Source organism: Tachypleus tridentatus, chromosome 7 (assembly GCF_004210375.1).
Source record: "Tachypleus tridentatus isolate NWPU-2018 chromosome 7, ASM421037v1, whole genome shotgun sequence".
NCBI lineage: Eukaryota > Metazoa > Arthropoda > Merostomata > Xiphosura > Limulidae > Tachypleus > Tachypleus tridentatus.
The window spans coordinates 155481911-155509136 of record NC_134831.1 but is presented as its reverse complement, the minus strand read 5'-3'; the positions used below and the strand labels follow the sequence as shown (position 1 = coordinate 155509136).

The following is a 27226-nucleotide window of genomic DNA, read 5'->3' as shown; positions in this document are numbered from 1 at the left end:
TTATATTTTTGCATAGTATTTTGAAGAAGGGTATTGTATATGATTTTGTTGAATTTAGTATCAATCATCATTTTTACACCATTTATGGATTAAATTTAGTGAATTTTCAACATGGGCCATTGCTATGAATAGATTTTTAGACATGCTCCAAATTACTAAGTTTCTGATATTTTGAAAGTGATATGTATATAATGAGTTGGAGAACTGGATGGTGTTAACAAATATCATGTATAGGAGTGGCAAAAAGATGGATCCTTGTGATAATCCTACAGTATATTAAATGTTTTTAATAGTGTATTATTAACTTTAACTTTAGTTGTTCTGTCAGCTAGAAAGTTCAATATCTATCTCATTATAGTTTCATCAGTAATTAGCTTTTTTAGTTAATTTTTTAGCATTGTGTCAAATACTATCAAATGTTTTTTCAACATAAAAATATACCTGTTGTTGCTTGATTATTATTAAATGATTTGTAGATTGATTCAGTTTATTGTTTGAGATAATCTATATTGTTTGTTTTGTGTGATGCATCTTTGGATGTTGGTTTTTGCTGTAATATTATTTCTTTATTTGGCAGAATAAATTATTATTGTTTTTGTTAGATGACAGAAATTTAATATTTTTCTGGATTTTTTTAGAATTAGTTTGTGAGTTTTCTAAGTTGTTACAGAAGTCAAGCCATTTATCTTCTCCAAACTTAGCTGCAACTGAGGAATAACTAATTATTTTCTGTATTAAGTATTAATGAGTATGCATATTTCTCATTTATATATATAAATCTTTTGTCATGTTTTTCTTAATGATATTTGAATATGAAGCACATTTTCATTACAATTTTTGTTTTTATTAATTCAGAAAAGATAAAAATGCTGAATTTAGGTGAAATTAGAGAATCGTGGCCAGGAGAAGGCCAAGTGCACCCTAATATTAACTGCTACTCATACTGAAAAAATATTTTACTATTAAAAGTTATGACTCAATTTGTGAAAGCTTGCAAGATGATATATGAAGCCACTAGGACTAACATTGCTGTTGATCATCAACAAAATAAGAGTAATGTGAGAAAAAAAAATATGTATATATGTAGTTTACATTATTTCAAATCTGTTTTTATCTCCAAAGAACAACCACTTGGACACATTATTTCTAACCATGTTGCATTTAAAACTACACTACTTTGGCAAAATAGTGTCAGTATAGTTGGCTGATGCAAATAATGTCAGTTGCTTTGACAACAAATCACACAGGTTCAAGCTATGGGCTTGCTGTTGGAGTTTCCTGGATGTGGCATGCGGCTCTGGATTAACCATTAAGCAAAATAAGCATGTTTCTAGGGCACCAAGGGAAGGGTGCACCACAGAGTTTTTCCCCTAGTTATCATGACCATAACTTTTTCACTGCCATGCTCAACTTTAGTTGATTTTTTTGTAATTGCCCTTATCTGTCATCTTCGACTTTACTCTGCATTATTAAAAAAACGTTTTCTTTGGCTTGGCAAGTGACTAAAATTTCGAGGAACTACTAAACTATGTATCTGAAGTAAGAAGTCACTGATTTGCAAAAGATTACTGTAAAGAGCAGTACAAAATGTTGATAAAACTTCAGGTAAAAGATGATCGTATGTTATGATGTCTGACCTTGAAGATGAAATATTTTTCTTAATCATTCCTTCTGTTGTGGCTATTTGTAAGAAATTACAGGCAGTGGAACTATTTTGTTTTACCTTTTGCTGCTTTATTCAGTTACATCTACAGAAAAATAATATAATATTATATTAAATATTATATATGATATTATATTATATTATATAAAATAATAATAAAATAATACCATAGAAACATAAGTGAAACGAAATGGTGACAGATGTGTACAGAGATGAGGCTAGTTTTGTGTTTTTTTGGCTTCTGTTTTTGTATGTTATATTTGGGTTATTATCTCATTTGTTTTAGTTTTATTTGCATTAGTATTGCATTATTCATGTGTGTTTTGTAATATTTTTATAAGTGTGTTTCTCGCTGAAGTTTTTCTAAGCCGTAATTATTTTGGCTTCAAACAGCTTGCTCTAAAAAAACCTCCTTTGTGTGTGAGTACAGGTTTTGAAATTTATCATACAAAAAAAATTTAGAAAGGAATTCCACCATAGCAATGCCACCATTCATAGATTACATGTAACCTATAAGAGTATTTGGGCATGTATGTATTCCCTTATGATTATGTAATAATATAAACAGATCTGAAGCTGAGATTTACTCAGGGGATAAATACAAGGGTGCTTGGTCTTAAATGTGCCATTTTTAGACCCAAAAATGGATATCACAATTATATTCTCCTTACTTCTTCCTTGATCCTATTCTGATGTCATGATGCCCCAACCTGGCCTAACCCTCTTGTGATATTTTTTATGAGATGAATGAATAATCTGGGACAGAAACATAGAGACAATGATAACAAACTTCTAGGTATAATTCAACTATTTTGCAACTATAAATTCAGATCAGTATGTGTTCTATTAGATTTCTGAAAAGCTGGGAAAACAATTGACTGATCAGAGCTGTCTAAAGGCAATAATTTGACCTTTTAGTCAAATTGCATAAGACTTCAACATGTACGATGACATGATTCTTAATGCTGTTATGTATACACTATACTACTAGTATTAGTACAGTACTGTGGCACCATGATTATACAAAGATACTTTAAAGAACCTACAAATCAACAAAATCAATTTAGGATTGTCTGAAAAAGTGCATGAATTGAACAAGTTCATGTGAGCAAGGTTAGTACTGAATACTAGGCTCAATATTAGCAGCCTCAGTTGCAATGTATTAGCATTAGGCCTAATGTTAGTGTTGTTATCTGAGAACCGAGTGATAATAATGTTAGGCCTAAATACTGTAACTTAAACTAGTTAATACACTGGAAACGCCACTGTAACCTGGAACAATGAAGTGGACTATTCCCAATTTAAGGCTGTTAATTTGAATTTCCCTTCGCATCCAGGCATGCAGATAAAGTTTCAGAAATATGTCTATTTTGTTGATGTATGGTTTGTTGGCTTATCTAAAGTCTCCTGGTCAAAACTGAGCTCAAAGTTGATGTTACAACTCATTCTTTAGATATTTGATTAGGATTAAGATACTCTAGCTGAAGCCTAACCCAGTATTTAGCAGTTCAATGCGCAGTACAGTTTACAATTGATTATATGATATGTATATGTACCAGTACAGAATGATCAGTGTATATAGGCTACTACAATATGTATTGTTGTTCACAATTTGTTTTGGAATACTTTTTGGCTCACACTGAATTTGAATATTACCATTGACATTGCTTCTTACATACAGCTACCACAACAACAACCTTAATTAAACTTTTGCAATGACTTAAAACTAATTCACCTAAAATGGATTGAAGCCAAACTTGAATTGATTCGAGACTGGTCTCAAATGGTTTTCAACTAATCAGAATGCAGCAAATCAATAAAGGTATGTATAAATTCATCTTTATGTGCCTATGAAACTAGGTCATAGGATAACTTGTTGACAACCATTGTCTAAATGTAGACCTAGAGTTTTGTATGTTTGGCTATCTTACCAGCATTTTCTTTTATGAATTTCAGTGTTTTTCTAATCATTATAACTATATATGATCCATGTTCTGTATTTTTCAGACTGCAAGATGAGATGTGTTCAATTAAGTGGTGCACAAAAGAGAAAACTGGCAAGAAAGAACTTACAAAAGGTTTTGGATTTAGTGGCCAAGACTGGAAAGCTGACTAATTTTTTCATTCAACTTACACAACATGATCTTCCAAATCAAAACCCACCTCTGCCACCAGAAGTCACTTGTACTGCATCTGACTCTAATAAGATTGAAGTTGAACCAAGCTCCACACCTGCAAGAACCATTTTGTCCACTTCAAGGTCAGAACATCAAGATGACGTTGAGGTGTCAGAGGTTGGCTCAACTGGCACAAGTATCACAACTGATCTCACTTTGCCTGTAAATTCTTCTGATATCTTTAGTGTTAAATGTTGATGCAAGTTGCTCTAAAAGACAGTCTGAAGTTGAAATAATTGTTACAAATGAAAATCTACTGGACTATGGTAAAATGCTTCAGTCTACAAAAGATGAAGGAACTAAAGCAAAAGATCCAGGGTTGTGGCTCAGTTTCTCTGCTGATGTGGCTTATTGGATTGCTTGTGGACCCACTGACTATCAACACCACAATGGGCCATTTGGCAAATCTTGCCAGACTTTCAATTGTGGCAAACCAACAAGATAATGTTCACAAAAACATTTCTTTGGGGTAAAAGCCAACAGTGAGCAATACAAGAGAGACTGGTTATTGTATTCACTATCAACAGGGTCAGCTTACTTCTTTTTTTGTAAACTTTTTGCCCCTAAATATTCCTCACATTTTGTTGAAAGAGAATGGTTCAGTGACTGGCAAAATATTATTGTAATAGATCATCATGAAAGAAGCACTATTCACTGAGACTCTATGCTAACATACTTAACTTGCAGACAAGGTTTAGGCTTGTCACAAGAGTTGAAAAAACAAATTAAAGAAGATTGCAATTACTAGGAACTTGTCTTGGAGCATTTAATAGCTGTAATTCATACATTAGCTGAACGTGGTCTGGCTTTTCAAATAACAGATGAAAAGTTTGATTCAATGCAGAATGGGAATTTTTAGGACTGCTTAAGCTCATAAGTTAGTTTGATCCATTTTTAGCAGGGTACATTTTGAAATATTGAAATTCTGGAAAAAGAAATCCTTCTTACTTGTCCAAAACCACCTGTGAAGAACTCATTGAACCAGTGGCTCAGAAGGTCCATGTATTCATTGTTGATGAAGTAAATTCTAGTTACTTTAGCTTGTCAATTGACTCGATGCCAAACCTATCACATATAGATCAGTTAAGTGTTGTACTTCAATACTTTAAAGATGGGCAGCCTACTGAATGCTTTTTAACCTTTCTGGAACTGAAAAGCCATACCAATGAGGAAATGGCAAACAAGGTATTGTAGTACTTACGTGAAGTTTACAAACTTAATTTTTCAAAATGTAGGGGTCAGTCTCACAACAATGCTGCTAACATGTGTGGGCATTATAAGGGGATGCAGCAAAAGATTTTAGAATAAGTTTGCCATATGTGTGCCCAGTGCAGCTCATTCACTAAATCTGGTAGGCTGAAGTGGTGTTGAGTGCTGTCAAATGGCAGTTAATTTTTTCTCTACAATGCATTTGCTCTGTACCTTTTTTTTCAGCTTCAACCAGCCAGTGGAATATTCTTAAAGCTTGTCTTGGAAATGCAAGTGTGTTAAAATCCCTCTCTGATACCAGATGGGAGGTACATGCTATGGCAACAATACCAATTTTGAAGTATTTCTTTAAGGTTTTGGAAGGTTTAGAACATCTAGTTGAAGACCAGTCACAAAAGGGAGACACTAAGAGAATAGCAGACAATATAACAAATAAGATGCAAGAGCTATAATATTGTTTTTATGTTGATCATGTGGATGAGATTTTGCAAAGTTTTATAAAGGAAGTCAAGTTTTTCAAAATGAGGATGTGAACTTAAAAATGTGCAAATCTGTATGGGTCATTAGCTGACCAACTACACACTTTAAGGGATGACTGAAAGATTTGAAGCAGTTGCAAAGGAAATACTACCAAATGTTGATTTCAATGCAGTTCAAACTTGCAAACATGTCAGAAAAAATGTATTCAATAATGGAGATGATGCACAAGAAGTAGATCTGAATGCCAAAGATAAATTTCATACCACCACCTTCTACACAATTGTTGACAAACTAGAAACCCAGATGAGAAGAAGAGAAGAAGGGGGTACAAAGAAATAGCAAACAGATTTTCTTTCCTTTGTGATGTGCCAAATGATGTCACTTCATCTGCTGAAACTGATTGGTCTCTTAGTGTTCCCAATAGCTACTTGATGCTTACTCAGAGGATTTGGACACTAATCTCTCTGCTGAGCTTCAGTGCTTTCACTTATGTGTGCACGACAAGTTTAGTGCAATGAAAACTGTAAAAACCAGATTCAGTCATGCTGAATTTTATAAAATAATTTCAGAAGTCAAAATTGAGTGTGTGTTTCCAAACGTACACATTACATTGCATGTATTTTTAACATTAATGATCGCAAATTGCACAACTGAGCATTCATTTTCCCAACTCAAGAATGTTAAAAATTCCAACAGAACAACCATGAGACAAACAGGCTGGTTGCCTTGTTTCTGCTAAGTATAGAGGGAAATTTGTTATACCAAATTAGTTTTGAGGACTTGATCAAAGACTTGGCAATTAAAAAATCTAGAAAAACTTTTTAAACTTTAAATAAATATTAAGGTATAAGTAAATAATTTGCTTACAGGGTTTTAAGTTCAAAGTGAGATATTGTTAACATGAAAATGAGAATTTTTGAATAAAAGGGTTGTGAGTAAATTTTTCATTTTTGTTAACATCAAAGTGAAAACAAATATACAGTAAAATTAATTATTTTTAATTATCACTAATCAAAGAAGTGATTTCCTTCATCATTTCTAAATAAAAGGCCTCAGTCATTGCTTGATTTTGATCCATGCCCATTCTCTAAAATAAATAAAATAAAGTTTTTAATTAATATAGTTGTGGGGTCTGGCCTGGGAGAAAACTGAAGAAGGGTTATAAATTTTCAAACTTTTATTTCACTTTCAGCACTTATTGAGTCTTAATGTTTTGTCAGTTAAGCAATGGAGGGGCTGAGGGGGCACCATTGTTGGGCTGTGTTTAGGGCATCAGTTGCCCTTAATCCAGCCATGGTAATATGCATATGACATTTCTAAAAATAACTTGAAGACTTGTTAGGCTTTATTTATCCGATATTTAAAGAGTTATTTTAGGGTTTTATATAGCTCCTATGTATGGAGTTAATTGTTTTATACCCATATATTATTTACACATTTGTACTTTGTGGCTAATAATACATTTATTTTATTCATTGACATTTATAAATAGTATTTCTAACATTGCAACAACCATGATTAATAACAAATAAATAATAACATATATGCTCTTAGTTAAATTAGTCTAATAGTTATTTATTATTTTTCTTGTGAAAGAACACAAAACTTTTGAAGTGACACTAGTTTCTGAAATATTTTTATTTACAATGCCGTCGCTACAACAAGCTGATTGAAGAATTTGTCTTTGGGCTCTTGTTAGTTTTATATTATATTGTGTATACATTATGAATTTGTTAGGTATAGTTAGGGATACTCCTGTGTTCAAGCAATAGTAAAAGAATCTGTGGATATCTAGTTTGGTATATGTTCAGTACAGGAGAATTAGCTCCTACTTTTAAAATCTTGAGAACCCTCCCTTTTCTTTTATTGAATTCTTTGGCATTTTCACTTGAGTTTGACCCTTGACAAAGTTCGTCTTTCATGAGAAATTTGGAACATATATGTGACTCTTAGTGGGTGGCATGGGTTCAAAAGGGAAAAACCATCATGGCACAGGCAAGTGAAACAGCACTGTTAATCATAATTATAATAACCTTCTGTATTCAGAATTTTGCAATAGGTTACAGAAGTACTGGTATCATGGATGTATTGATACCATACCTGACAGAAGTAGTCCATCAATTTTCATTTTGAAATGCGTATTAACATTTTTTTCTAATGTCTTCTGACTCACTAGCCAAACTGTAGCTAACTATCAATTTGTTTATTTATTAGCATCAATTTTAAGTTTGAAGCTAAAATGTCAAATCATTGAAAATTATTTCAATACATTTTTGTATCATATACAAAAATTATAATAATTAATTGTGGAACAACACAAAATAAATTTTCCATATGGTGATAATACATATAAATACTGATATTTTGGCCCATCACTGAGTAGTAAGTATTGGATGTCTGGTGTTTGAGATCAACTATTCCCCATTTAACCCTGAAGCTGAAAATTAAAATTATAGAGTTACAAACATCAGTCAATACAGTCTTTGTAAATCGCCATCTATATACAATTATAGCTTTAAGTACTTCTCATAATTTGATTGTGAATGTGAAGGCTCTCCTCTACCTAAGATAGCACAACTTGGTATGTTTAAAGAGAGTAATGTAAAATAATTATAAGGCATGTTGAACGTGCAACACTGTAGTTCGATTAGTGATAAAATATTTAATGATTATTTAGCTTTTATAGTAAGTGTTAAAGTTAATTATTTTAAAGAAGATAGTTATAACAAATTTCATTATGTAACTCACTAAGAATATACATTTGTTTGTTTTTGAATTTTCTGCAAAGCTACAATATGGGCTATCTGCACTAGCTGTCTCTAATTTAACACTGTGAGAGTAGAGGGAAGGCAGCTAGTCATCATCACCCACCACCAACTCTTTTATCAACGAATAGTCGAAATGATCACCACTTTATAACACTCTCATGGTTGAAAGGACAAGCATCTTTAGAATAACATGAATTAGAACTTGCCATCCTTACATTGTATTGAGTGCCCTCATCGTCTTGCCAGCTCAGGACTTTATACATAAACTAACAAATCTTCTAAGTTAATGTTAAATCACACAACACATATAAGCAGTATTGTTTTGATTGTTTGTTTTTTTTACTTTAATGCAAAGCTACATGATGGCTATGTGCACTAGCCATCCCTAATTTAGCAGTGTAAGACTAAAGTGAAGGCTGTTAATCATCATCACTTACTGCCAACTCTTGGGCTATTCTTTTATCAATGAATAGTTGGATTGACAATAACAGTATAACACCCCCATGGCTGAAAGGGCAAGCATGTTTGGTGTGACAGGGATTTGAACTCACAACCCTTAAATTACAAGTCCAGTGCCCTAACCACCTGGCTATACCAGGCCTATAAGCAGTAAGTATTAAATATAATAATATTATAAACAAACATAAAGAATGCTATATATTAACGTAATATTATTTAATTTGTTGCATAGTATACACGAGCCTGATTAAATCTGATAAAATATATATAAGATAATTATATATATACATATCTATATAATTATACAAAATGCACAATTGATTATACTTTACATTTTCTATTAAATATGTAACAAGTAGCACCTTACATAGAGAAAAAATATATAACAATGTTTCCTGTAATACTATGAATCTTCCAATGTATTATCAATTGGCTATAAATTTAGATGAGAACAAATTGACAATCAGTATTAAAAATGTCAGTTGACAAGAAGTATTATGTAGGGTATGTGGTGTTACTTTTGGATCTGGTAATCATACCATAGTCTATAATTTGTAAAGTGCCTAAATGTAGATATTTAAAAAACAAAAATAACATATACTGTTATTTCTTTCTAATGAGACACCAATTTTATACAACAAAGTGCCAATCTTTCTGCAACAATTTGTAATTTCTCATCTTAAAAAATACTATGATTATCAAATTACCTACACAATTAGATTCTCTCTTTGAAACAAATAAATCTAAAATTGCAAGCAGAAAACTTTCATGATGTATTCAAAAAATAAATAAAAAAGTAGACTATATAAAAATATATTTGGGTGAGACATTGTCCGTATCTCACAAAAATTATTCCATGCAAAATAAAATGTAACCACAATTTCCTAAATCAGACTATAAAACCTACTATTCAATAAGATTACATCAGATATTTGATATATATTTGCAGTCTGACGAACTGATGCTCTTTCAAAACATTTATATTTAGATATGAATTTTCATTTAATGAAAATTAGTGTAATTTTTCTTATATATAGCAATTGTGACACAAGCAATATAAAGTTGCTGTGAAGTGATATCCTTAAAATTTATGTTTTGATATTGCTTGTCATTATGTAGGTAGTAAAATATCACCAGAAATTGATGGCTTTTTTGAAAAGATGTGTAACTACTTTCTCTGTCAGAAAATATTCAAACTCACAGATCAAACATATGTTTGCAGATTAGCAGTGTACAATTTCCAAGATAGAAAAATCCCCTTTCTTAATGGCATTGGAAACAACTATGAATCAATTTGAATTGGGACCATCTAGCAAGAGACCTGCAAAAAGTCATATCCTGCTTATGGTAATCAAAGTACAGCAACTTATAGTAATTGAAATCCACAAACATAAAAGTTAGTGGAAACAGTTGTTTGCATGTCCCATGCAAAAGTATGCACCACAATCAAGAAGAATCTCCATTGGGAAAAGTAACACTTCCATAGCATATGTGTTCAACCATCACCCATCTCAAGCAGCTGGTGGATGAAATGAGTATTTGTGCTATTTCATGCAAAGACAAGGCACTAGAGCTTGGTGATTTAGAATTAATCAATTACCTATGAGCAGTGATTACATCAGTTAGTATCCCATAAACTGATCAGTTAAAAACTATGATTAATAGTTTAATGTCACGAAAATAATCAACTAACAGAAATGAATGTTTCCAGTTATTACCATTTTTAATTATACCAAAGATTGGTTAAGCAAAATTACTATTAAATCCATTGTCATAGAGTGGTTAACTAATAAAGTTAAGATTTTCGAGTATTCACTGTTTTATTTACTCTAATTATACAAGTAATCAAAAATTTGTTGTTAAGCACAGAGCCTCACAATGGGTGTGTGGGGAGAATTCTTTGTGATTTGATGGTCTCAGCTTTGATTCTCATTGCTACCAAATTAAATCTTTCTGTTTTTATTATTGCAAAGCTGTTGTTAAGGAAGCTCCCTTACCTCCAACCCTCTGGTTATTTAAAATAATAATTAAAGTGTAAATTTACTGTTTTTTATGTTGTGTTATATTTCTAATTTACATTTATATAACTGTACTTTTTAATGTTATATAAACATGTACAGATGTGATGGAGGAGTCCAGACTCCAACCAGTATTTTACCAAAATTATTAACTGTCTTCTTTAATGTTGTAAAGAAGGTGAGGATCTAGTGGAGGAGTCCAGGGGAACAAACCTCTTTGTTTTCCAGAGATTTACAATTAATTTATTGTTATATAAGCAGGAACAGATTTAGTAAAGGAGTCTGAAGGAGCTGAAACCCCATTCCACCTATTTTATTTCAGAAATTGATAACTATTATTTAGTGTTGTAAAAGTAGGCACAAAACTATGGGAGTTTGAACTCCTCAGTTTTTGTTTCCGGTAATTGATAAAAACAGTCATATAATATCAAAAGAGGAATATTAGACATCAGTGGTTTTCTTTGATTGGTCTTTTGATTACCATAATAGCTTTTCTTTTCAGCTTGTTTGAAGTCAACACAACTGGAGTATACAACAGTGTGATTATGGTTTCAGCCAATAAGTGATTGCTTTTAAATAAATACAATACTGTGATTGTCAATTAACTGTTGTCATGGTGAAGTTTTGTGCCTTGGCTTTTCAGACATTCTCAATGTGCATGTGTGCTCAGGTTTCCTACAGTTTTGTATGGATTTAAATATCTCTTCCAATCTTATGAAATTTTATTGGCCTGTTAAGCTTGCCTTCTTTTCACTTAAAAGTATCGGTTTTTTTTATATTGAAAATAATCCATTTTTGTTTCTAGTCTTAAGCATAGAGTCTATATGTTTTGTTTAACTTCCAATTACCAATTTCTGGTACAAGTTTTAGAAGTCTGGAAAAGCTATTTACTTTAGCATTCATTTTAAATTAGTAATGGTTTTGTTTTGATGTGATGTAAATATCTTTAGTTTGATGAAATTTCTTTTAAAATCATGCCTCACTTTATTTTGGTGGTTTATCAGATTTGATATGCAAGTAGACTTGTCTAGCATTAGATGTACCAGGTGAAAGGTAATACCTAGGAAAGGTAGATATCCTTCATTGCTGGGATGTTTTCTGTGAAATTAACAAAAGCAACATAAGTCAAATGTTAATTTTTTTTCCCCATAGTTAATACCTTTGTCCATATATTTCCTAAACAGATTTGTAAGAAAATTTTTATGTAGCAGTAACAACTTTGAGACTATGGGAAGAAATATTGCATAGTTCTATATAATTATGATTTTGATTCCTTTATCTATGAGAGTTTTTTCAATATAAAAATTAAATTATATTATTTTGGAAGTAATTTTTAGTTTATAATTGTCAAGTGTCTCCTGAAAATATTCCATAATTTTGAGATTTCTATTCACATTGCTTAGTGATGGGCATAGGATTTCTTCAAGAACCTTATTATCTTTTCAATTTGTTTTCTGTGAGCTAACAGAATGGGGTATAAACATATTTAAGTAAATGACCTAATAAGATGTTAGGCAAAAGGTTAGGTATACTTATATGAATTACTGGATGATTGATATTTACATTTTTAATTTATTATTTGGTCCAGTTGACTTTGTAGAAGATAAAATATAACATTAATGTATTTTGTTTAACTTACTTGCAGATAAGTAATATATGCATGAATATATAATCTTTTTCTTTTTTACCATTCATATACCAGGATAAAGCATTGACAGAGCAAAGACTGCAGAATTTTCAAAAAGAGATGAGTGATTTTCAAGTACCTTCTGTTATGGAATACATTCAACAACAATCTTTAACCAATCGACAAGAAACTCTTGTACATATATGGAGGAGGAAACTCAGTGTTGCACAGGTTTGTGTGAAAGCCTATCAATCCACTATTTCCAGTGCAATTTTATTAGAAATCAAATTGAAGCACTGTACTACATGCTACTGTTATGCTATATAGCTAGAACTGTGGCCAGATATTATAAAAAATCATTATTGAGCACTATATTTGATTGTGATGCAATTTTACATAATATTATAACCCCTTTAAACTTCTAGAAATAATACAGCTCTTCCATTTGAATGGATAAGGAAGGTTAACCATGCTTTATAACAATGTATTTAATATGTTTATAGTATGGTGTGGCAACACAAATGTTAGTTATATTGTAACATCAGACATGATGTGTTTAAAATCTGTATATTTGATTTGTGGTGAATTCCTTACAATTCAAGTGAATAAATGCTGCTGTAGTAGATTTATGATTGGTGAAATGTATCATAACAGGTAAAATACCCTTACATTTTAAGAACACAGTTCACATTTTGGTGATTATAAAAGCAACCATGGCAAAATCAAATGATACAGTACTACGTTTTGTGGATCCTACTTATTTATTAAAGTACCAGTCCTTGAAGCTCTACACATATTCTGTTAACAACTTGAAAATGTGGAACTCTTGATGAGTAAGTAATTAACAATATCCATAATAGGGCTCACAATATTTTGTATCAATACAATTTTTTTCCAGTGTGTTGATAAATACTGTCAACAATAAAACCTCTAACCATGCATGGGCTCACTTCTATCACCTGTATTCAACACCCTTTGCTTGGAAAGTTTTAAAGATAATAACCAAAAAACAGCCATTCTAAGACATAGGATTTGACTAAGATATGTTAGATAGCCAGACATTACAGAGAAGATTCCAGAATTCATGAATCATCAAATAGACAACATCCAGTTATAAAGCTCAATGAAAATATAAGAGGATAAGCTTCTTTTCCAAAGAGTGATGGATAATAAGAAATATAAGTCATAAACCATAGGAGTTTTCAGGAAATCCTAAGATCTTGGTAAATTCCTCATGTATAAACTTTAGCACTTTAAAGACAGATATCATAGACTGTTTAGTTTTCAGAACTAATATGATTTGCAGTACTGAAACTGCTAAAAGAATACATCATTACATACCTCTTTGACAGTTTATATTTTAAATGCTTCATAAAAAAAGGAAGTACAGAGTAACACAATATAAAAGGAAGAAGAAAATTACAGACACATAAAGCCATATTTTCTTGTATAAAGTGTCTTCCTCAAAACATGTAGAGGATAGAGAAACAGCATAAAGTCACACAATATTGAGAAGCCACAGCACAATACAATCACAATTAGTATATCACAAACCATATACAGATCCAGCTGAGTGTTTAAAGTAAGACCATACAATAAAATGAAAGAATACCAAAATAATAAAAAAGAGTATGAAAGAAAGGAAAGACTGGAAATAAAGAGAGAAAGAATAAGAGCACAAATTTGAAAAGATGAAAAGAGAGAGAGAGGAGAGAAACCTCAAAAAGAGAGAATAAGAGCACAAATTGAAATCATCAAGCTCACACAACAGAAGGAGAAAGAACCTTAGAATGACAATAAGGTCAGGACCAGCTGATTCAAGCTGCCCAAATTTGTTGAACAAAATGATGACATGTATGCTTTACTGGATAGATAAGACGGATTTACCCAAAGTCAGAACTGAGGCAAAGGTGACTGGGCAATTTGACTCAGCCCTCTTCTCGCTGGAAAAGGGTTACAAATACATGTGAGTTCATCACCAACAAGCGGTAGCAGAAATCTTAACATAAACCAGCTGGAGCTATCTACAAAGATAATGCTGATAAGAAACAAGAAAAGAGTGACTGTCACCATTGATGTTTTTACCAAAAGAAATAAAATGGAGACAACTTGTCAGATTAATCACAAGAAGAAAGTACTATTTTTATGATTGACCAGTGCATAATTAATGATCACCTCAAGTTAGGAAACTGATCAATATAAAATATAAAAAAATATAGTTTTTGGTCTTAATTTTATAATTTTCATACCTTTGGTCTAAGTTACCTCTCACAACAACAGAATTACCCAACTAATTAAATAGTATCATCCACCTACTCGTAAAGAAAATGAAACCATGATATATAAATGCAACAGCAAGAAGGGGAGATGATTGAAAACAGTATCCAAGTGCACTCACTTTTACTTCTATTCATCTGTTCATCTTTTTAGAAGAATCAAAGATCCAACTCTTTGTTTTAAGAATGTTGGTTATGCTATAACTTAATTTCAAGTAGTTTGCTCAATATTCAGTGTTTGGTGTTGATTTGTTTATCTTTTTACCATCATTAGTACAGAAAAAGGTATAATTCATCATCCAGTATTGCCTGCTTTCTTTCATTAACTGTCTACAGTTTGCATTCTAATCATTGCAAAATTTCTGACCATTGTTGAAGGAATCACTTAACTGGAGAAGGGTTTAATGTCTGTTGTCCTGAGTTGTATGTGTACAGAGTTGGTGCATTAATTACACCAATCCCTGTTTCTGTGAAGCTATACATAGCTATGTTTACTATAATTAAAAATATAATAAATATAACTACATGAAATTTTGTAACTATAAGTAAATATTACAACCATGTTATACATAAAATAAATCAGAAGTTTTAATAAAATATGACTAGTTTGAATGCAGGGCAGTATTCGTGCTAAGAATAATAGTTTTTCATCATACAGTTTTCACATTTCATTTGCATGCTTTCTAGAATCTCCTGAATGAATATCAGATGTTCTTTTTTTCACAAAAACTTTATATTTTATCTCTTATTTTCTCTGCTTTAACACAAATTATAGTGAGATCAGCAATTTATGGTGAAATGGAAAGATGAAAAATATGAAACAAATTGGAATTACATTTTTATTTCGAACTAGAATGACAGCATATTGTTACAGACAATTACAGCTTTAGGCTCATAACAGTTTAGTTGTTTTCATTTAATTTTATTATTTTATTGCTCTTTGGACATATTTAACTATTAAACATACATAACAAACATATAAATCATTCATAAGTTGCTCAGCCCAAGTTCATGTAAACAAAGTATAGAGCTACTTTACATGTGAGTTTTTTGCATGCATATCTAGTTGAAAATATTTTATTTAATGTTTCTTACATTTATATTTTCATATATAACCTTGTAAGTTTTCAATTTTTATTCTTTAGTTACTTTTTATTACAGTAAGTAAAATGTATACATAAGAAACTAGAAATTTAATGCTTACAAGTGGGTTTTGTATTCCTTTGCAGTTGAAATATTGATAAACATTAAACCTAATGTTTGGAATGGTTCTTGTTAGTAATTTATTGAATATCTTATTTATTTCAAATATGCAATTTAGAACACAGAATAGTAACATACAAAAAAAATTCAATGTCCTATAACTATTGTAATGTAATTGATTTTCTAATTAATCTGTAAGTACATTAAACTGATTCCTGTACCTCATTAATCTGAATGTGATGATAGTAAGTTCGGATCTGTAGGTAAATAATTCTAAACCCGTCTTCAGAACAAGCAAAACCACAGCATGGTATATATTAATATATATAGATCAGTAACTTAAAAGAAATCTTGGTTCTAAATAACGTAACAGCAAAAACTGGAAAACTTATTGATATTTTTGAAGAATAGCATGAATAGGATGATATGATAAGTAGTTTGAATTCTTGGATTAAATCTCATTAAAGAAAGAAGATTGGATGCAATAAAATTAGATTATGTTCTAGCAACATATACAAGTTTGTAATTTCTAGTAAAAGTCAAAATAGGAGTGGAAAGCACATCTAAAATGGACACTTCAGAGCAAAGAACATTGGAAGATGAATGAAATAGGACAAAAATCACTTTTAAAATATAACATGAAAAACAAATATATTTCATTTATCAATATTTTGACCAAATTCTATTCATTGGACTCATTTTTATTTTCATACTAAGTCAGAGGATGAATAGTTGCTTATAACGTTTCTTGATTAAATAGATTTCCTTGTATTCCAACAGTGGGTTTTTACAGTGATTTTATTTTGGAAAAGATGTGTAAGTCCACATCTACATTAAATTGTAAGTTATCTATCTACCTATCAAAAGTGTCTGGTCTTTTATAGAAGTTGCCCTACATCATTTTTCAGTCTTAATGCTCCTTTGTACCAATGCTGAAGCAATACTAGAATTAATGGTCACAAAAGTTGACATTAATAACAGAGAGCATGAATACTGAATTTCAGTATTGTATTTTGGAATGTGCTAGTCACGAAACAGAGTAGCATCTGTTTTCCTATGATTTATAAACATTAGTACTTTCAGTCAACAGACCTGCCATATTTTTCATATAGATTTTATTTGTAAAAAGTACTTTAAAGGAAATTATTATTTCTTTACCATAAAGAGAAGATTTTCATTTAATAAGATGTAAAATATGACAAATTTGCTTTATAACATTGGAGTTAGGTAGAAGATGACCCTTTGCCTCCTATAAAAAAAACTAAAGATGTCTAAAATGTAAAGAATAAAAAACACCTACAATTAAATACCAAACAACAAATTACATTTAAATGCAATTGCTAATGAAAAATTATCTTATGAAAAATAAACTTATGTGACATTTTGTTTTTTTATAAATGGCAAAAGTTATGTTTTGTTGAACAGAAAATTATAAAAGATATACTTAATATAGGGAAGAACTTATTTATGTCTTTTGCTGTCAACCAAAGGTGTATAAAAGATGTCTTGTGCAATGATGGATCTGTCCATTCACTTACAATATTTATTGCTCAACTAAACAGGTGTGATGGAAAACACTGATATGTTTACCAACAGAAAGCTTTAGCCAACTTGGTAAAATAATATTCAGCACACACCAACTATTTTTTCAACCTTAGGTAGAAAATCAGTTATATTTGAAGCAATTTTCTTTGTGGTAGAGCTATTCTTATTATGGCTTGTTTTTCACTGAGCAATGTATATATTGAAATGCCTACACCATCATTCACAATCTTTATAATAATCTGTCCAAAATCCACTTCCACACATTGCAATGATGCATGACTCTCGTCAGTGCAATATATTCGTTAAATAATACAGTGCTTGAAGTTTTCCTTGCATTTGACATATGGGAACCACAAGCTTTATCACAGGCTGTTTACTCTTTAATGACAAAATAACGTGCTATTCTGCATTCATAACTGACTATACACATGCCAGTATTATATTCAGCAGTTTCTGATAGTTGTATTTCACCTTCATGCACAGGAAGTAGTGGGTAAGGTATATTTGTGATCTTTATTTGCTCCGAATGTTCATGACAAGTCATTTGCAGTTGCATCCAGCAACATAATTATCAATGGTCATATGGATCAATATTTCTGTTGCTGTCAAAGAAAACGATATCTTTAATTGGCAAGATGATGTTTTATTTTTCAGCATGGTTCTACATTTGCTACATACTATCTTGTAATTGTGACACTGATATTAGTGATAAAGGATGGTTTTGCCTCTACTTGTGATTCAACTAAACCATACTTGAAGGACTGGAATGAGAATTAAAATTTCAGCATCCACACAAAGTGCATAATAATTGCCTTATTCAGTATAGAAATTGGCCACTTACAACTGGTAAGATGGTGCAAAGCCTACAAATGCTTAGGACCTATCATTTGGTCATAGAATGTAATCTTAGCACATGATAGGAAACTCATCTATGCTTTTTATTTGTGTGATCATTTGTGATTCTAATTTCATGTGTGACAAAAGACTAACCTGTTATCCATGCATCTGAGAAATCTTTCTCATTAAAGTCCTCTTATGAAAGCTCCCTCTGCCTCTAAAGAGGGAAAGGTGTATTATAAAGAGTGAATGGTATGATATGTAATTTATTCTGTTCTTCTTGAGTTTTGAATTCAGTGCCAGATCTGTGTTTCATCATTAAGTTTGAATTGCCCAAAACCAAATCAAGTGTGTTGAACTATACAGAAAACTTTTAAGGCATTTAGACATTCCTTTATTGACATTAGTGAAAAGGTACTGACATATTTTATTGCATTTCTCACCTAAAAACCACTCAGAACCTTGTTGTTCATTTTTTCTGTCCAACAGTCACAACTGAAGATAGTAATATACCTTCTAATGTTCGTTGGATACATAAGAGCATTCAGTTCAAGAATTACTATTTGGTTTAGTTAATGAATATTTAGTTTTATAACAAGAATGTTAAAAGTAAGTTTTTGAAAGTTATAGTTCATTGCATGTGTAGTTTAATTATTGTACTTGGCTTTTGTAATATCATTGATGTCATCTTATGCAAAACTTTTAAGTTTTTTGATATATGTTATATTATTACTATAAGGCTAGATATTTCTAAATTTTTCTGTCATGTGTTATGAATGTGTGAAAATACAAAGAAAAATAAGTAATTTAGCAAAAGTAAAAGTGAAAAATGTGAAATCAGATTGTAATTGTAAGTTCAGCTGTAACAGATGATTTCTAAAGTGAGTTTTATAGTTCATATTGTAATAACAACAGAGATAAAGAAAAATACTTTGTATTGTAAAAGGGTGTTCTAAAGTAATTGAATCAGCATGTGTAGAAGTTTGACATAAAAGAGAATTATTTACAACTGTGGTAACCTGCAGGAATGTAACTGAATTTATCACCAGCGTACTGTGTTAACAGAGGAGAGAGGAAATAATTTTTGTTAGTTGGGCTCTAAACTAACTAAACCAGCCTGTATGGACATTACATGTAACTGTGGTAACGTATAGTGTTGTAAAAAATTGTTTTCTACATGCATTCAAATATATTATTATAAAACAAGTGGATTGTGTGCTATCCAGTTATTGTTGAAATTTGTCACCAATAATTCAGAGATATGTACTATACAGAATTTGCAGCCCTATAAAACTGAATAAACCACAGATCTCCTGACCCCATATCAGAAACAATACTTGGGACACTATAGCATTCTACAGAGAAAACATCAATGGGCCTCAGATAGGCTGCCCATGCTGATGTTGCTACCATGACCCTTTATTCCTACATATAAAGTTTACAAAATAAGAGCTTAGGTTCTTCCAGTTATTTATTAACTTCTCATCTTCAAGGAGAGTTCAATAAAGTGGACATAGTTCTTACCCTATCTAATGAAAACTCTTGTCCAGTAACATTTCTTTCTTTGGCTGTGGCACAATATCCATTTCTGAATTGCAGCTTCATCCTGCCCCTCATAATTTTATGTTTTTAAAGAGTTTCTTTAGATAATCACTGTTTAAAAATGTTGTACAATCAAACAACAAAAAAGAAGAAACACATTCAAAATAAACTTCACATAAAATATCCATTAGTCATTGCACTAAATTTAATTTATTAACTGAATGTATAGTACAAAGGTATACTTCTGCCTTTCAGAAAATTATAAATATATCTATTATGGCATATTTAAGAAATGTAATGCACAGAGTAAAATGAGTACAGGCAACAGTGGAAAAGTATGCAAACATGAGTGAAGATATGAAGACATTTATTCAGAGTGGAGTGCATGCTGGAGTCTTTACCCATGCTGGTTGACTTGTATGTTTGGTGTTGAAATACAGTTATCTGAGCTGGAAAAAACGAATTAATATGAGACAAAGGCAGGAACCTAAATAATGAAAAATGCTACACTCATAGTTCAAAGACATTCTTATCTTGAAAATTCTAATATCCTAATCTGAACACATCTTTACAATATAAGTGTATGAATATTTTATGTTGAAAGTGCTATCAGATACCCTTTTCTAAAGCAATCATTTTTAGTGGTGTCACACAACCAACAAAATGCACAAAAAATATGTCAAAATGTAGTTCTGATTCATTCTATTTCATCATGAATATATATCAGTTGTGTTTGTCAAGTGACTTATTTATTTGCATTTTCCAAATTGTTTTAGGTGCAGATAGCCTAGTTGCTTTGCACCATAAAACATCAAACCAACTAACCAAATTGTTTTAATCTAACATATTTAACCCTCTCTATGATAATAGTACCATTTAAGTACTTTATTTGCTTTTTGCTTTTTTGTGAGAACATACTATTTGCTCTTTTAGTATGGAGTAGTTTGAATAAAAATTTTATATAAAGTTAAAATGGAGAGTTATTGTATGAATGATGCAAATAGTGTTAGTGGGATTTAATGTAAAATATTTTTACAGTTCTGTTTTGTGTATTGATTCTTAATGCATAGTGACTTGTACATTTTCTAGTATACATTCAAACATTTTGAAAGATCCATTCCACCTCTAACCATTTCTTGCAACTGTAGTTGTGTTACTGTTGATTCTGAGCCTTTTCAAGGTTGGATCTTGCCTTCTGTATAGCATCTTTTAATTCTGCTGTTCATTCATCAATTGTATGAGGTGCTATTGGGTGTTACATTAGCCAGTCCTAAGAAAGGAAGATCTCATATCCCAAATGAAGTTTGGCTGGCACATCACCTATAGACTTATTAATAGAAGATTGAATGGCTAAAGAAAATTCAGATAAATGATTATCCCAAGTGTGATAATTTTTTTTCAGTATAAACTGATATCATTCTACCAGTATTTCTGAAATGGTCTCATTTTCTTTCACCCAAACGTTTTTTTAGTTTTTGAACTGCTGAAATGTTTTGCAAGCAGAACACTGGGCTTTTATACCTTATCAGTTTTGCACCATTTGAGGACGTGCTGATTGTGTGATTATCCTTCACCAATCATACTGTGACTTTTGCACTAATGTGGCTAGCTTCCTCTATTATTCCAGAGTAATCCCCACTTTATCGTTTATCATTTTAATGTATAGACGTGTTTTAACTCTCTTTGCATGTGATTACAAAATATTGATTGTGCTTGATCATAAATTTATATCAGTTTCAACTTCTTGTGTTTGCTTACCATTGTTTCTACTGATTTGTTTTAGAAATATTTCTGTTTTCCAAATTTTAATATGTTCATATGAATTCAATATTTAATATGGCAGATGATGAACTTCCTGTGACAACAGGCAATAGTTATAACATGAGTCCCTATGTCTCAGAGTCAGTGATGTTTGCTGGGAAAGCACAGGCTTAATTTATGGAGAGTTTGTGCTTTACATTTGGCCAGCATTAATTCCTGCTCTCAATAATTTGGTTCTTTCATGTCTTCTCTGCTTAGTATTTGGTAAGTTAATTTTTTGTAATTCTTTCCCCATCTAAGATACCCCAGTTTAAATTTGCATTATGAGTTTGGTTATTACTTTGTTTTTCTTTAATTTTCAGTATATTTACAAGTTGTTCATGATAGTTACTGTTTGAGTAATTTAACTTTGCCCAGTTTTGTGGATGTGTTGATTTGTTATTTACTACTTTTTACTGTTATGTTATTTAGTTTATAAGTTCCATTTTCTTTACTAGTAGTCATATCTAATTGAGATTAGATTTGAGTCAAAGTTTGTTATTATTAACTAGGTGCCATTTTATTCTCATATTCTTCATGATAAGTTTTACTCTCATGCCATTTGTCTTTTTGGTTCTTTGAACAGAATTATAAGTTTGATATTAATGTGTTTCTCATCTCTTAAGTTCCTTTAGTGGTTTTGCACTTTAGGTGTTGCTTATTGTTTTATGTCATATTTCATAGTTTTTCACGTTCATCGTTTTTATGTATTTTGCACATTACATATTTCTAGGTTTTGTTAGATTCTTTGTAATGGGTACTTTCTCTAGATATGTTTGATTAATGTGTCTTTTGAGCTACACTTCACAACAATACCATGGATTCTGTGGGTTCTATTTTAAGGTTTCTCTCTTCAGTTTTGCTCCCCCTATCCACTATCCAGATATCCTTTTTTTCTCCTGAGGATTGTACTTCTTCCATTCATCTTGCCTAGTCTGTTCAAGACCTTCTGCACAAGGAGCTGTTGAGTGGATGGCACTCATTCAACCTGGATTTTACTTCCATCTAATGGTGCCCAGTTAGTTAATCATATGCCTGCTTACATTTTCAGGAAGCTAATCATGTGTGATTTTCTGATCTGGTTGGATAGGTCCATTCTTAACCTCACCCAGTGTCTTATTCCACTAGGGAGGATTCTTCCACCCTTATCTTCATCATGCCCTGCCTTTTCCACTTCAGCTCAAAGATGTGGAGCAGGCAGTCTCAATTGCCATATATTTTCTGTTTCTTACTGCACAAGAGGTTCTTTGTCTCTTTTAAGTATGGAGGCTTCCTTGGAAACTCTCATTCTCTTGGGTTGAGCTCACTTGTCTTTACTTCAGTAGATACTTCTAAACTGTTAGAGCTTTTCCCACAATCCCTTTACTATCCTATTACCCTTTCTCCTAGTGGCTCAATGGGAAACTGAGTACAATTGAGCCTTCCACTCCTCATCCTTCTCCAGGGTCTTATCTTTCTACTGATTCTCCCTTCATGGATTAGGGGCTTTCCTCATTTCACAAGAAATTTCTTGTTGATGGTCCAACAAGGAGGTTACTTTCTATTTTTAACATCCTGAGACTTTGGGTTGTTGGACTCTGTATCATTTTCTCCTGTTCCTGGAGGTGGTGGTTATGGTTTATTTTGACTTTTCCACTTTTGTTGGCTATATCACCAATAAAGGGGAACCACATCCAGATCTCTTTGTTTTCAGACTTTAATTTTCTTACTGGGTCCACGACTACTGTGTGGTAAACTTGGTGTGTCGCATTTACAGTGTCATGAATCTGGTGCCCAGTCATTTATCTTGATTCAATAGGTTCTCCCCATAGAATGATTAGAGGGGTTCCACTGTACATAATTAGGAATTATGTTAACAAAAAAAGGGACTGTGATTGAATGACCTCTTTCAAGGGGTGACCGAATCTGAGGAGTGGCCACTTAGAGGGGTTTCACTGTATTTACAACTTTATTTTCTCCAAAAAATTGTTTTAGTTCTTAATTCTGTACTCTATCCTTCATTCTATTACAAAATGAGAATATATAACCAGTAGTATTGAAATATAATTTATGATTTAATGTCAGCTATAAAACTTTTGTTTGTTTTTGCAAAAAGTTAGAACTTCCTTTCCCTACTTACATTTAATTAATTAGCATGCTCAGTACTCTATTGTTTATGTGATAAGCTGTATATTCAAGTACATGGTTTTTGTGGTATTAATTTAGTCATATTTAGCTGTTGGTTTTGTTGTTTGTATTAAGCACAAAGCTACACAAAGAGATATCTGTAATCTGCCCACCATGGGTATCAAAACCTGGTTACTAGCAGCCTATTAAGTCTGCAGACATATTGCTGCACCACTGGGGTGGCACATATTTAGCTAGTGGTACAAATTTATTTTGTACCAATTGAATCTTTACCAGTCACAATTTCTCTTAGCACAGTTGTGGTTTCTTTTTCTTTGTTTGAAATGTATTCTATTGTGAGTTTTTTTTTATATAAATTTCCCTTTTTTTTTTTTAAATACAAATTCAGAATATAATTTATCTAATCAAGAACATGTCACTTATGTTTCTGAGAATTTATCTTGTATTTCTGTTAATCAGGCTATTGAACATATTTGTCTTTTCTTTTGAAAGTGTAAGCATACATTTTACAAATTTACATTTTATGTTAATTTTTTCTTATTATTTTATCTTTCTAATGTGATTAACAGCTTTTGTGGACTGATAAGATGCTGTAGTAGATAGTCTTTGAATGTTTATCCATTTCATATTTTGTTTTATAATTTAGTTGTACAAGTTAAAGAAACTGCTTTTTTGTGTAGATCAAAGATTTGTATCTTTCATGTTTCTTGGTTTTTCTACCTTCACTGATATCTTGCTGCAGGTTTATGTATTCTCATCACATTGAGGATCTTCTACAAAATCTTCTGCTCTGTTTTTCTTTTTCTATTCAGGTAGTGAGACCTCTTTTACATGTTTGCACTTATATACATTTCATTTTATGATTTGTCTCCACTGCACAACATATTATTAGGATTTTATGTGACCTTTAATCATGAACTTTCACAGAATGAAAGAATTATCTCACTGTTTTTTTTTCCTTTACCTTAGTAATTTTAATTTACCTTGTAGAACTGAGAGGTATGGTTTCTTGAAGTATTACTGAGAAATTACTTTTTTGCTCCTCATATTTCTTCAAAAATTGTAAATCCTTGGTGTTATGGGCCTTTTTTCACATTATCAGGTTTATTTCACGACTCGTGTTATTTGTTTTTCTACACACTGCAGACTTTTTCCCTTAATGTTGTACTTCCTGTAAAAACCTTTGTCCATCTCTTGGATTGTTTTCCTCTTTACACTCCAGATTATACAGCTTTGATTCAGAGGTGCCCATCCACTGTATGGGATGAGTAATTTCTGCTCATATGTGGCCAGGCTGATTTTGTGGTTAGAATGATCAGACTTTGAATCTATGGGTTTTGTTTAAAAAAATATTCTCTATACCTTCTGAGACTGTAGATGTCAGTGATGGTCAAATTTCCTCAGATAAGAATTGGGAGTATGTGTTGCTGACCAGCTGCCTTTCATCTATTTTTATCTGTTCAAACTTAAAAAATAGCTGTGTACAGAATAGCTCTTGTGTAGTTCCATGCCTATTTTATATCTATGTTTTAGTATAAGTGGAAAATGAACATAAATATTTGTAAATTTTGGAAAAATATCTGGTAGTTTTAATTCACAATGTATGATCATTATTTAATGTTGTAAAAAATTCACAAATTGTTCATTTTACAAAATACTGAATTATCAGAAAAATTAATACTTTGCTGTTGGTTGTATAAGAACAATGTAATAATTTTAAGTTTTTTTATGATAAACAAGATTTGAAAAAAAACTGCTAACTGAATGATGAGTTGTGTAATCTCCAGTACTATTTAGTCAAGAGGTATAATAAAACCAAATTATTGTTGTTACAAGTTTTATACAATTATTTTTCATTAAATATAAATATTTTGTTTGCAGATGAACCTCCAACAGAAAAAGAAAAGCCTGAAATCCAAGATAGAGACTGCTTCCAAAAAAGATTTAAAGACTTAAAGTGTAATTGATGAAGATTGATAAGAATATTAGGTAATGGATTTATTTTAAACATTCTTATTATACAAACAGAAATATTACACTTTTGTTCCATTTTCAACGAAAAAGAAAGCAGTTTTGATTCTTGAATTATTTGTCATTGTTATATCTCTTTTTAATATGAATATATTATATATACAGTTGACTTTTCTTAACTGTGTTTTGTAACAAGACTACAGCTTACTGTCATAAGTTAAGTGTTTAAAAGAAATTATCTGGAGTTTACTTTGATAAGTTAAGTAGGTTTCTGACAGAACAACTAAATTCAAATAATTATTGTATCATTAATAAAATGTTTACATTTTTCAATTTTTTCTGTGTCAGTTACTTTGATTTGTGTGCTAAAATTAAGTTATTTATTTGTGAAGTTGTAAAGAAATGTAAGATGCTTTGTTCTCAAATAAACTTTTTTATTCAAATGGAAAAAGCATCCAAAGCATTGAACACAGAAATGGAAGTTAACATGAAGTCATATTGTATTTACCTATGTCAAATTTATAAAATACTTATACCATCATCAGAAGTGCCTGAAGGGTATATTAAAATGCTTTAGCACAAATTAAGTAAAATTTGAATGATCGTTGAAAACATAAAGCATGGAAAAAACTGAAAGAAATTAACAATAACATTTGTACATAGAAACCTTGAAGTACAGTAAGGCATACTTAAAAATATACAATCCAAATATTAAATTAATTTTAATAGGAAATAAATACATTTGTTTCAGTCTATGGTAAACAATATGCTGATTGATGATTATTTGCCATTATAATAATTAGAGCAATTTTATTTGAAGGATGTATGTCTGTAAATTATTTAGGTTAAGATATCTACTGCAGTTAAAAAGCTTTTTTCAATAAAAACTTCAAGGCTTGTAGTTCCAATTTTAATAATAGTGAAGTAATATATTATTACTTGCAGTTTCTTCATGTCATTGAACTGTTGAGTAATAGATGAAGGATAATTTTTATTTGATATTCATGAGTGTTCATGTGTAGATGCTAGTTTTGAAACAGCATTAGTTTTGCCAGCATATGTAACCTTTCAGTCATTACATATTATAAAGGTGCATTATTTATCTTTGTAACAAAACAACCAAAAAAAATTAAAATCCTAAAATTATAAAAATCATAGGTGACATTAATAACATGATGGTAAAGTGCAACTATTCCATATCCTGTACTTAAACAATAACAATATTAATATTTTGTTCTTCTAAATAGAAAGGTATCTAAGGGATATGTCAGTTACAGATAAAAGTCCTTTTAACAAAGCAAAATGACATCTATGTTCTAACCTTATTCCAACGATAGAGACCTGACCAATTGACCCAGGGGAGGATCCATATAGGTCAATAGACCTCCTTCAAATAAAGAAAATAAACAAAAAGGCGTGATCTAAAACAGAAGGGCTCTCCATGCAACTTGCCTACACATAAGTAAAAATTGCCACTTTGATACAGTGGAACTGTAGAGGTTTACGTTCTAATCTGGATGACAT

General features: G+C 31.1%; 1 protein-coding gene across 6 annotated transcripts in view; it reads left to right on the top strand.

Annotated features, from left to right (window-relative positions):
* LOC143256967 (cilia- and flagella-associated protein 263-like) overlaps positions 1-26035 on the top strand; it is a 97117-nt gene extending 71082 nt beyond the window's left edge. For 5 of the 6 annotated variants that reach the window (XM_076514916.1, XM_076514911.1, XM_076514910.1 and 2 more), the window contains 2 exons: positions 12477-12632; positions 25613-26035. In XM_076514916.1, coding sequence (XP_076371031.1) covers positions 12477-12632; positions 25613-25687 — 231 coding nt within the window. In that variant the 3' untranslated portion in view covers positions 25688-26035. Of the gene's footprint in view, positions 1-8770; positions 8979-12476; positions 12633-25612 lie in introns of those variants that run through there. The other variant, XM_076514915.1, reaches the window with a different exon arrangement.
* The last annotated feature ends 1191 nt before the right edge of the window (positions 26036-27226 follow it).